Genomic DNA, 12,500 nt, shown 5'->3' on the forward strand with positions numbered 1-12,500 from the left:
CAATTAGGTTTTAGATCGTTAGCTTTTCCAAATCAAAGAAGGCTGTCGTTATGGAGTTGGCATGATTGCGCAGACTGGTACTCAGGCTACCAGGTAACATCGTGGAAGGTCAGAGGTACAATTCGCTTTATGTTGTGCTTTACTATTTCCCCCAACAAAACACACACAGATGTGGAGATAACAGTTTGGTTAGGGCACGAAAGCAAACCGGAAAACCCTGAAATAACTATTTTGTTATTCTGTTAGTATCATGCAGTCCCTAAATTCAGTCCCTGATGGATCAGCTAGACAGTCCCATGGCTGTTGGATGAGCTAGACATCCAACAGCTATACAGTCCTTGTTGTATCAGCTAGACAGTCCCATGGCTGTTTAATCAGCTAGACAGTCCCTGTTGGATTAGCTAGACAGTCCCATGGATGTTGGATCAGCTAGACAGTCCCTGTTGGATTAGCTAGACAGTCCCTGATGGATTAGCTAAAAAGTCCCTAATGGATCAGCTAGACAGTCCCATGGCTGTTTGGTTGAGCAAGACAGTCCCTGTTGGATCAGCTAGACAGTCCCATGGCTGTTTAATCAGCTAGACAGTCCCTGTCGGATTAGCTAGACAGTCCCATGGATGTTGGATCAGCTAGACAGTCCCTGTTGGATCAGCTAGACAGTCCCTGTTGGATTAGTTGGACAGTCCCATGGATGTTGGATCAGCTAGACAGTCCCTGTTGGATCAGCTAGACAGTCCCTGTTGGATTAGTTAGACAGTCCCATGGCTGTTGGATCAGCTAGATAGTCCCTGTTGGATTAGCTAAACAGTCCCATGGATGTTGGATCAGCTAGACAGTCCCTGTTGGATCAGCTAGACAGTCCCATGACTGTTGGATCAGCTAGACAGTCCCTGTTGGATCAGCTAGATAGTCTATGTTGGATTAGCTAGACAGTCCCCGTTGGATCAGATAGACAGTCCCATGGCTGTTGAATTAGCTAGACAGTTCCTGTTGGATCAGCTAGACCGTCCCATGGCTGTTGGATCAGCGAGACTGTCCCATGACTGTTGGATCAACTATGCAGTCCCTGTTGGATCAGCTAGACAGTCCCTGTTGGATCAGCTAGACAGTCCCATGACTGTTGGATCAGCTAGACAGTCCCATGGCTGTTGAATTAGCTAGACAGTCCCTGTTGGATCAGCAAGACCGTCCCATGGCTGTTGGATCAGCAAGACTGTCCCATGACTGTTGGATCAACAATGCAGTTCCTGTTGGATCAGCTAGACAGTCCCTGCTGGATCAGCTAGACAGTCCCTGTTGGATCAGCTAGACAGTCCCTGCTGGATCAGCTAGAAAGTCCCTGTTGGATCAGCTAGACAGTCCCTGCTGGATCAGCTAGACAGTCCCTGTTGGATCAGCTAAGCAGTCTCATGGCTGTTGTATCAGCTAGACAGTCCCATGGCTGTTGGATCAACTATGCAGTCCCTGTTGGATCAGCTAGACAGTCCCTGATGGAGGGAATCTATGGTCAATGTAGAGTGTGATGACTGTGCTTACCTCCCATGTGTCCCATGATACCGCCTTCAGCAGGAAAAAAAGAGAGAGAGAGAAAGAGAGAGAGAGAGAGAGAGAGAGAGAGAGAGAGAGAGAGAGAAGCGGTAGAGATGCTCAAACACAACAAATAAACAGAAGAAAACTTTAATTCAACCCATGCATTTCAAAGTCATACGTCTAAACAAACAGAAATTATGAAAATGCTAACGAGTCACAAATATACACAGTGGTAATGAATGTCTCGCCATGCAGACTGAGCTCGGCCAGGGTCTAAGCATGTATCAAACACATATAGGAGCTGATACCAACTTGACTTATTGCCTGCCTGACCGTCTGCCTGAACGGGCCAACCCACCTGAGAGGCCGAGGACACGGCTGTGCCACCATGACTTGGCGCAGCCAGGATGGACAGGTCCATGTCCAACAGGTTGTCAAACTGACATGGGAAGGAAGGAAGGATACCATACATACAGACAGTTAACAGGAGAACAAGGGCGGGATTAGCAAGAGTCACACTGTATGTGGATAGCAGTGTTGGGTTCAAGTCAAATTTAGAAACTTCGACTGAAATTCCAATATTAATTTGTTTTTAATAACTTATCAGTAATCTGAAAACGAGAAGCTACTTATTGATATCAAACGTGTTTGATTTTTGGGGGATTTTAAATTCATATCACTTCCTTGAATTGACTGACTTCAATTCCAAATTGACCCCAACCTTGGTGGAAAGTCGCCAACAGAAGACCTACAGTATCAACAAAAAATCAACTGCAACTCTGTTGGTGTGTAACAGCTTGCTTGGGTTCTGATAAGGGATGGGGTAGGTTTAGGGTAGAGTAAGGGTTAGGGTAGGTTTAGGGTAGAGTAGGGGTAGGTTTAGGGTAGAGTAGGGGTTAGGGTAGGTTTAGGGTAGAGTAAGGGTTAGGGTAGGTTTAGGGTAGAGTAAGGGTTAGGGTAGGTTTAGGGTAGAGTAAGGGATAGGGTAGGTTTAGGGTAGAGTAAGGCTTAGGGTAGAGTAGGGGTAGGTTTAGGGTAGAGTAGGGGTAGGTTTAGGGTAGAGTAGGGGTTAGGGTAGGTTTAGGGTAGAGTAGGGGTAGGTTTAGGGTAGAGTAGGGGTTAGGGTAGGTTTAGGGTAGAGTAAGGGATAGGGTAGGTTTAGGGTAGAGTAAGGGTTAGGGTAGGTTTAGGGTAGAGTAAGGGTTAGGGTAGAGTAAGGGTTAGGGTAGGTTTAGGGTAGAGTAAGGGTTAGGGTAGGTTTAGGGTAGAGTAAGGGTTAGGGTAGAGTAAGGGTTAGGGTAGGTTTAGGGTAGAGTAGGGGTTAGGGTAGGTTTAGGGTAGAGTAAGGGTTAGGGTAGGTTTAGGGTAGAGTAGGGGTTAGGGTAGGTTTAGGGTAGAGTAAGGGTTAGGGTAGGTTTAGGGTAGAGTAAGGGATAGGGTAGGTTTAGGGTAGAGTAGGGGTAGGTTTAGGGTAGAGTAGGGGTTAGGGTAGGTTTAGGGTAGAGTAGGGGTAGGTTTAGGGTAGAGTAGGGGTTAGGGTAGGTTTAGGGTAGAGTAAGGGTTAGGGTAGGTTTAGGGTAGAGTAAGGGTTAGGGTAGGTTTAGGGTAGAGTAGGGGTAGGTTTAGGGTAGAGTAGGGGTAGGTTTAGGGTAGAGTAGGGGTAGGTTTAGGGTAGAGTAAGGGTTAGGGTAGGTTTAGGGTAGAGTAGGGGTAGGTTTAGGGTAGAGTAAGGGTTAGGGTAGGTTTAGGGTAGAGTAGGGGTAGGTTTAGGGTAGAGTAAGGGTTAGGGTAGGTTTAGGGTAGAGTAAGGGTTAGGGTAGGTTTAGGGTAGAGTAAGGGTTAGGGTAGAGTAAGGGTTAGGGTAGGTTTAGGATAGAGTAAGGGTTAGGGTAGAGTAAGGGTTAGGGTAGGTGTAGGGTAGAGTAAGGGTTAGGGTAGGTTTAGGGTAGAGAAAGAAAGGGTTAGGGTAGGTTTAGGGTAGAGTAAGGGTTAGGGTAGGTTTAGGGTAGAGTAGGGGTTAGGGTAGGTTTAGTATAGAGTAGGGGTAGGTGTAGGGTAGAGTAAGGGATAGGGTAGGTTTAGGGTAGAGTAAGGGTTAGGGTAGGTTTAGGGTAGAGTAAGGGTTAGGGTAGGTTTAGGGTAGAGTAGGGGTAGGTTTAGGGTAGAGTAAGGGTTAGGGTAGGTTTAGGGTAGAGTAGGGGTTAGGGTAGGTTTAGTAGAGAGTAGGGGTAGGTGTAGGGTAGAGTAAGGGTTAGGGTAGGTTTAGGGTAGAGTAAGGGTTAGGGTAGAGTAAGGGTTAGGGTAGGTTTAGGGTAGAGTAAGGGTTAGTGTAGAGTAAGGGTTAGGGTAGGTGTAGGGTAGAGTAAGGGTTAGGGTAGGTTTAGGGTAGAGTAAGGGTTAGGGTAGGTTTAGGGTAGAGTAGGGGTTAGGGTAGGTTTAGTGTAGAGTAGGGGTAGGTTTAGGGTAGAGTAGGGGTTAGGGTAGGTTTAGTATAGAGTAGGGGTAGGTTTAGGGTAGAGTAAGGGTTAGGGTAGGTTTAGGGTAGAGTAGGGGTTAGGGTATGTTTAGGGTAGAGTAGGGGTTAGGGTATGTTTAGGGTAGAGTAGGGGTTAGTGTATGTTTAGGGTAGAGTAGGGGTTAGGGTAGGTTTAGGGTAGAGTAGGGGTTAGGGTATGTTTAGGGTAGAGTAGGGGTAGGTTTAGGGTAGAGTAAGGGTTAGGGTAGGTTTAGGGTAGAGTAGGGGTAGGTTTAGGGTAGAGTAAGGGTTAGGGTAGGTTTAGGGTATGGTAGGGGTAGGTTTAGGGTAGAGTAAGGGTTAGGGTAGGTTTAGTGTAGAGTAGGGGTAGGTTTAGGGTAGAGTAAGGGTTAGGGTAGGTTTAGGGTAGAGTAAGGGTTAGGGTAGGTTTAGGGTAGAGTAGGGGTTAGGGTAGGTTTAGGGTAGAGTAAGGATTAGGGTAGGTTTAGGGTAGAGTAGGGGTAGGTTTAGGGTAGAGTAAGGGTTAGGGTAGGTTTAGGGTAGAGTAGGGCTAGGTTTAGGGTAGAGTAAGGGATAGTGTAGGTTTAGGGTAGAGTAGGGGTAGGTTTAGGGTAGAGTAGGGGTTAGGGTAGGTTTAGGGTAGAGTAGGGGTAGGTTTAGGGTAGAGTAAGGGATAGGGTAGGTTTAGGGTAGAGTAAGGGTTAGGGTAGGTTTAGGGTAGAGTAAGGGTTAGGGTAGGTTTAGGGTAGAGTAAGGGTTAGGGTAGGTTTAGGGTAGAGTAAGGGATAGGGTAGGTTTAGGGTAGAGTAGGGGTAGGTTTAGGGTAGAGTAGGGGTTAGGGTAGGTTTAGGGTAGAGTAGGGGTAGGTTTAGGGTAGAGTAGGGGTTAGGGTAGGTTTAGGGTAGAGTAAGGGTTAGGGTAGGTTTAGGGTAGAGTAAGGGTTAGGGTAGGTTTAGGGTAGAGTAGGGGTAGGTTTAGGGTAGAGTAGGGGTAGGTTTAGGGTAGAGTAGGGGTAGGTTTAGGGTAGAGTAAGGGTTAGGGTAGGTTTAGGGTAGAGTAAGGGTTAGGGTAGGTTTAGGGTAGAGTAAGGGTTAGGGTAGGTTTAGGGTAGAGTAGGGGTAGGTTTAGGGTAGAGTAAGGGTTAGGGTAGGTTTAGGGTAGAGTAAGGGTTAGGGTAGGTTTAGGGTAGAGTAAGGGTTAGGGTAGAGTAAGGGTTAGGGTAGGTTTAGGATAGAGTAAGGGTTAGGGTAGAGTAAGGGTTAGGGTAGGTGTAGGGTAGAGTAAGGGTTAGGGTAGGTTTAGGGTAGAGAAAGGGTTAGGGTAGGTTTAGGGTAGAGTAAGGGTTAGGGTAGGTTTAGGGTAGAGTAGGGGTTAGGGTAGGTTTAGTATAGAGTAGGGGTAGGTGTAGGGTAGAGTAAGGGATAGGGTAGGTTTAGGGTAGAGTAAGGGTTAGGGTAGGTTTAGGGTAGAGTAAGGGTTAGGGTAGGTTTAGGGTAGAGTAGGGGTAGGTTTAGGGTAGAGTAAGGGTTAGGGTAGGTTTAGGGTAGAGTAGGGGTTAGGGTAGGTTTAGTAGAGAGTAGGGGTAGGTGTAGGGTAGAGTAAGGGTTAGGGTAGGTTTAGGGTAGAGTAAGGGTTAGGGTAGAGTAAGGGTTAGGGTAGGTTTAGGGTAGAGTAAGGGTTAGTGTAGAGTAAGGGTTAGGGTAGGTGTAGGGTAGAGTAAGGGTTAGGGTAGGTTTAGGGTAGAGTAAGGGTTAGGGTAGGTTTAGGGTAGAGTAGGGGTTAGGGTAGGTTTAGTGTAGAGTAGGGGTAGGTTTAGGGTAGAGTAGGGGTTAGGGTAGGTTTAGTATAGAGTAGGGGTAGGTTTAGGGTAGAGTAAGGGTTAGGGTAGGTTTAGGGTAGAGTAGGGGTTAGGGTATGTTTAGGGTAGAGTAGGGGTTAGGGTATGTTTAGGGTAGAGTAGGGGTTAGTGTATGTTTAGGGTAGAGTAGGGGTTAGGGTAGGTTTAGGGTAGAGTAGGGGTTAGGGTATGTTTAGGGTAGAGTAGGGGTAGGTTTAGGGTAGAGTAAGGGTTAGGGTAGGTTTAGGGTAGAGTAGGGGTAGGTTTAGGGTAGAGTAAGGGTTAGGGTAGGTTTAGGGTATGGTAGGGGTAGGTTTAGGGTAGAGTAAGGGTTAGGGTAGGTTTAGTGTAGAGTAGGGGTAGGTTTAGGGTAGAGTAAGGGTTAGGGTAGGTTTAGGGTAGAGTAAGGGTTAGGGTAGGTTTAGGGTAGAGTAGGGGTTAGGGTAGGTTTAGGGTAGAGTAAGGATTAGGTAGGTTTAGGGTAGAGTAGGGGTAGGTTTAGGGTAGAGTAAGGGTTAGGGTAGGTTTAGGGTAGAGTAGGGCTAGGTTTAGGGTAGAGTAAGGGATAGTGTAGGTTTAGGGTAGAGTAGGGGTAGGTTTAGGGTAGAGTAGGGGTTAGGGTAGGTTTAGGGTAGAGTAGGGGTAGGTTTAGGGTAGAGTAAGGGATAGGGTAGGTTTAGGGTAGAGTAAGGGTTAGGGTAGGTTTAGGGTAGAGTAAGGGTTAGGGTAGGTTTAGGGTAGAGTAAGGGTTAGGGTAGGTTTAGGGTAGAGTAAGGGTTAGGGTAGGTTTAGGGTAGAGTAAGGGATAGGGTAGGTTTAGGGTAGAGTAGGGGTAGGTTTAGGGTAGAGTAGGGGTTAGGGTAGGTTTAGCGTAGAGTAGGGGTAGGTTTAGGGTAGAGTAAGGGTTAGGGTAGGTTTAGGGTAGAGTAGAGTAGGGGATAGGGTAGGTTTAGGGTAGAGTAGGGGTAGGTTTAGGGTAGAGTAAGGGTTAGGGTAAGGAGTCAGGCATGACGTGATAAAAGAAAAGAGAACGGGTAACAGGCTGTACCTGTGTTGGGGACGTAACACTGATGTTAGGAGCAGCAGCAGCATCAAACAGGTTAATGATGTTTTCTGGTTTCATGTCCCGACAGGGGCTGGATTCAGGCCGCGGTGGCATCACTGGTCTCAGCTGCACAATGTTACGACAGAGAGAAAAGACAGGTCAATACAAGTGCATCACATGGCATACATTGAAACGTGTGCCTTTCTGTTGGCTTACTTTTGCAAAAGAACTATGAATGAATAATTGTCAACATATAACATCACATTAAGGTGTGGAACGTTCACGTTCACTATTTCTTTAATCAATAGAATGAGCTTGTCTGACCACCACACTTACTACTGCCAACTTCAAATTTGTGAATCTCCTAAAAGGGCCACCAGATGTTTCATCACTACAAAATCCTACTTTCTGTAATCAACTCGAGATAGAACTAAACAAGTTCATAATGATCAATAAAAAAAATCTGATTCTATCAAAGGTGTTATCAACAAACATTATTTTCAGATCAGGTTTTTATTAATTTATTTTACCTTTATTTAACTAGGGAAGTCAGTTAATAAGAAGAAATTCTTATTTTCAATGACGGCCTAGGAACAGTGGGTTAACTGCCTTGTTCAGGGGCAGAACGACAGGTTTTTACCTTATCAGCTCTAACCACTAGGATACCTGCCTCCTCTAACTATTCCTCTTTCCAAAGTCAAGACAGAACCTCATTTATTGATATGACAGGGAGCAGAATTTGCTGATATATTAACTATTGTATCTGAAACAGGGGAATTACTATCAGAACCCCAATAAATCAATCACTGTATTACAAGTAACAATAGCAGGTCTATTTCTTTAATCAATAAAATGAGCTTGTCTGACCACCACACTTACTACTGCCAACTTAACATTTCAGAACCCCAATTAATCAATCAAAGATTATCCTGCTTCGATAAAGAACTGTACACCTCTGACTGTAAATCCTAAAATAATGAATTCCATCAATGGGACAGTTGTAAATCATGCAGCGCCTTGTGTCACGATCACAGATTTTAGAGAAACAATAAATGTCGGTACATATAAGTGTCTTATATCGGCTGAAAGCTTAACTTCTTGTTAATATAACTGCACTGTCCAATTTACAGTAGCTATTACCGTGAAACAATGCCATGCTATTGTTTAAGCAGACCTCCTAACAACAAAACACTTTTTTCACCGCTATAGATTTGATAAATTCACCTCTGAAGGTGAAATGTGTACTTACATTCTGAAATCTTGCTCTGATTTATCATCCAAAGGGTCCCAGAGATAACATCAATTTTCATATCCTAAAAAGGTCCATATAGCACGATCTGTTTTGTATTTCCACTCGTTCAATTTGCAAAGAAAGGAATCTGAGAAAATCTCACCCTAAACGTTGTTTGAACGAGTCAAATCACGTTCATATCTATTCCTCAGAGATCCTAGAAGGTGACAAGACTTAATTATTTCATTAGGGGTGTAGTATATCCTATTGGACACCATATTTGGTTCGAGAGCGATGCCTTCATGGCGCGGGCAGCCATCACTTGAACAACTGTATCTTTGTCAAATAAGCACCATTTATGAAGTTATGAAAACTGGTTGTCTTGCAAGTGTTGAACTTATTATATGTCTACTAATACTTGGAAAGCTAAATCAAGTATCCAAGTATACAGATTTGATGATATTCTTGCAGAAAAATGGAATATGAACGTGAATGTCTTTTTCACGATTTGCCCAAATGTACCCGGTGACTTCACACTAAAAGTGTCACTACAAGTTATCCATCTTAAACTTCGCACATACACGGCTGCCATCTTGTGGACACTATCGGAATTACAACCAGAGTGATGGCTTTAATAACTATGACCATTCTCTTGCATTTCAAAGATGATGGTAGAAAAAGACCAGTTGGTTTTTTCTTTGTATTTTCTTTACCAGATCTATTGTGTTATATTCTCCTACATTCAATTCACATTTCCACAAACATCAAAGTGTTTCCTTTCAAATGGTACCAAGAATATGCATGACTCCCCGTACCTGCTTCTCTACTCCAGCGTCGGTCCTTACAATATGCCAATCCCTCAGCCTTGGTTATAACAGGCAATATCTGCTCTGCTCCATTCATAATCAATAAAAGCAGCAGACAAGGCGATCCAAATTCTCCTTTGCTATTCTTATTATCCATGGAACCCCTGGCATCAGGCAATTTGTCAAGCAAAGGAAATAACACAGATTTACCTCAAATCTAGTGATCACATCATCTCATTATATACAGAGGACATTTTACTATATCTACTATATCTAGACAATGTATTTCAATCACTCCCAAATGCACTGAAGACCATACATAAATTCAGCTTCATCTCAATGTCACTTAGTCACTTCACAAATTACTTCGCCTAACCTGTCAATTTGCACATTGACTCGGTAAAGGTACCCCCTGTATATAGCCTCGTGTCGTTATGTACATTTATTGTGTTAATTTGTTATTGATTAGATTTTTTTTTTACATTGACTCGGTAAAGGTACCCCCTGTATATAGCCTCGTTTCGTTATGTACATTTATTGTGTTAATTTGTTATTGATTAGATTTTTTTTACATTGACTCGGTAAAGGTACCCCCTGTATATAGCCTCGTTTAGTTATGTACATTTATTATGTTAATTCGTTATTGATTAGATTTTTTTTACATTGACTCGGTAAAGGTACCCCCTGTATATAGCCTCGTTTAGTTATGTACATTTATTATGTTAATTCGTTATTGATTAGATTTTTTTTACATTGACTCGGTAAAGGTACCCCTGTATATAGCCTCGTTTAGTTATGTACATTTATTGTGTTCATTTTTTATTGATTAGATTTTTTTTTGTTTAGTTTATTTAGTCAATATTTTCTTAACTCTATTTCTAGTACTGCATTGTTGGTTAAGGGCTTGTACACAGATAATATTCAATTCTATATTAAGTGAATTGGCAGTAGAGTTGTTTCCATGTGTGTAAATTGAGTAAGTTATAGTTTGTAGAGTTAAATATAAACACTGAAAAGTGTAGAAATAACTCTGCAACAAGAGTAATTTTTACTCTATTTAGACTGGGACTAAATGTTATATTTTGTAGAGTATAATTGTCTTCAATTTGAGTCAAATTTACTCAGACACATTTACTGTGTAGGTAAGCATTTCACGGTAAGTTCTACACCTGTTGTATTCTGATAATGTGACATATACAATTGATTTGATTTGTATTTCTAAAATGAATCAAAGCACATCAAACCTACTGCCTCTCAAGACGCCGATGGAGGACTCTGTCTCTACTTATGGAAACTCTTTTTTTCTCCCCAATTTCAAATATTTGGGAGTAGATATATTTCCTTTCTCCGATAAAACCATTGCCAGAAACTTTAACAGAACTCTCAAATGAACAGAACACTCTAATTAACAGAATGATCTAACTAACAGAACACTCTAATTAACAGAATGCTCTAACTAACAGAATGCTAAAATTAACAGAACACTCTAATTAACAGAATGCTCTAATTAACAGAACACTCTAACTAACAGAACACTCTAATTAACAGAACACTCTAATTAACAGAATGCTCTAATTAACAGAACACTCTAATTAACAGAACACTCTAATTAACAGAACACTCAAATGAACAGAACACTCTAATTAACAGAACGCTCTAATTAACAGAACACTCTAATTAACAGAACACTCTAATTAACAGAACACTCTAACTAACAGAACACTCTAATTAACAGAACACTCTAAATAACAGAACACTCTAATTAACAGAACACTCTAATTAACGGAACGCTCTAACTAACGGAAAGCTCTAATTAACAGAACACTCTAATTAACAGAACACTCTAACTAACAGAACACTCTAATTAACAGAACACTCTAACTAACAGAACACTCTAATTAACAGAACACTCTAATTAACATAACACTCTAACTAACAGAACACTCTAATTAACAGAACACTCTAACTAACAGAACACTCTAACTAACAGAACACTTTAATTAACAGAACACTCTAACTAACAGAACACTCTAATTAACAGAACACTCTAACTAACAGAACACTCTAATTGACATAACACTCTAACTAACAGAACACTCTAATTAACAGAATGATCTAACTAACAGAACACTCTAATTAACAGAATGCTCTAACTAACAGAACACTCTAATTAACGGAATGCTCTAACTAACAGAATGCTCTAACAAACAGAATGCTCTAATTAACAGAATGCTCTAACTAACAGAATACTCTAATTAACATAATGCTCTAACTAACAGAATGCTCTAACAAACAGAATGCTCTAATTAACAGAATGCTCTAATTAACAGAACACTCTAACTAACAGAACACTCTAATTAACAGAACACTCTAATTAACAGAATGCTCTAACTAACTGAACACTCTAATTAACAGAACACTCTAATTAACAGAACACTCTAACTAACAGAACACTCTAATTAACAGAACACTCTAACTAACAGAACACTCTAACTAACAGAACACTCTAATTAACAGAACACTCTAACTAACAGAACACTCTAATTAACAGAACACTCTAATTAACAGAACACTCTAATTAACAGAACACTCTAATTAACGGAACGCTCTAACTAACAGAAAGCTCTAATTAACAGAACACTCTAATTAACAGAACACTCTAATTAACAGAACACTCTAATTAACAGAACACTCTAACTAACAGAACACTCTAATTAACAGAATGATCTAACTAACAGAACACTCTAATTAACAGAATGCTCTAACTAACAGAACACTCTAACTAACAGAACACTCTAATTAACAGAACACTCTAATTAGCAGAACACTCTAATTAACAGAACACTCTAACTAGCAGAACACTCTAACTAACAGAACACTCTAACTAACAGAACACTCTAATTAACAGAATGCTCAAATGAACAGAATGCTCAAATGAACAGAATGCTCAAATGAACAGAATGCTCAAATTAACAGAATGCTCAAATTAACAGAATGTTCTAACTAACAGAACCCTCAAATTAACAGAACACTCTAATTAACAGAATGCTCAAATTAACAGAATGCTCTAACTAACAGAACCCTCAAATTAACAGAATGCTCAAATTAACAGAACGCTCTAACTAACAGAACACAAAAATTAATAACAGAACGCTCAAATTAATAACAGAACGCTCAAATTAACAGCATGCTCAAATTGTCACGCCCTGACCTTAGAGAGCATTTTTATTTCTCTATTTGGTTAGGTCAGAGTGTGATTTTTGGTGGGGATTCTAGTTTTTCTATTTCTTTGTTGGCTAGGTGTGGTTCCCAATCAGAGGCGGCTGTCTATCGTTGTCTCTGATTGGGTATCATACTTAGGCAGCCCTTTTTGCCACCTTAGATTGTGGGATCTTGTTTGTGTGTAGTTGCTTTCTGCACTGCATGTAGCTTTACGTTCAATTTTTTTTGTATTTTGTTGTTTTTTCGATGTCATTTAAATAAAAGTTAAATGTACGCCTAGCACGCTGCACCTTGGTCCAATCCATTTCTAAACGAACGTGAAAACAAATTAACAGAACGCTCAAATTAACAGA

The 12,500-nt window shown here is 41.4% G+C and overlaps 1 protein-coding gene across 2 annotated transcripts in view; it reads right to left on the bottom strand.

Annotated features, from left to right (window-relative positions):
- LOC135547718 (myc box-dependent-interacting protein 1) overlaps positions 1 to 12,500 on the bottom strand; it is a 44,492-nt gene that overhangs the window by 3,060 nt on the left and 28,932 nt on the right. For both annotated transcript variants that reach the window (XM_064976963.1, XM_064976962.1), the window contains exons 12-14: positions 6,892 to 7,014; positions 1,889 to 1,969; positions 1,537 to 1,560 (exon numbers count right to left, since the gene is read on the bottom strand). In XM_064976963.1, the coding sequence (XP_064833035.1) occupies positions 1,537 to 1,560; positions 1,889 to 1,969; positions 6,892 to 7,014 (228 nt within the window). The remainder of the gene's footprint in view (positions 1 to 1,536; positions 1,561 to 1,888; positions 1,970 to 6,891; positions 7,015 to 12,500) is intronic.

Source organism: Oncorhynchus masou, chromosome 10 (assembly GCF_036934945.1).
Source record: "Oncorhynchus masou masou isolate Uvic2021 chromosome 10, UVic_Omas_1.1, whole genome shotgun sequence".
Lineage (NCBI taxonomy): Eukaryota > Metazoa > Chordata > Actinopteri > Salmoniformes > Salmonidae > Oncorhynchus > Oncorhynchus masou.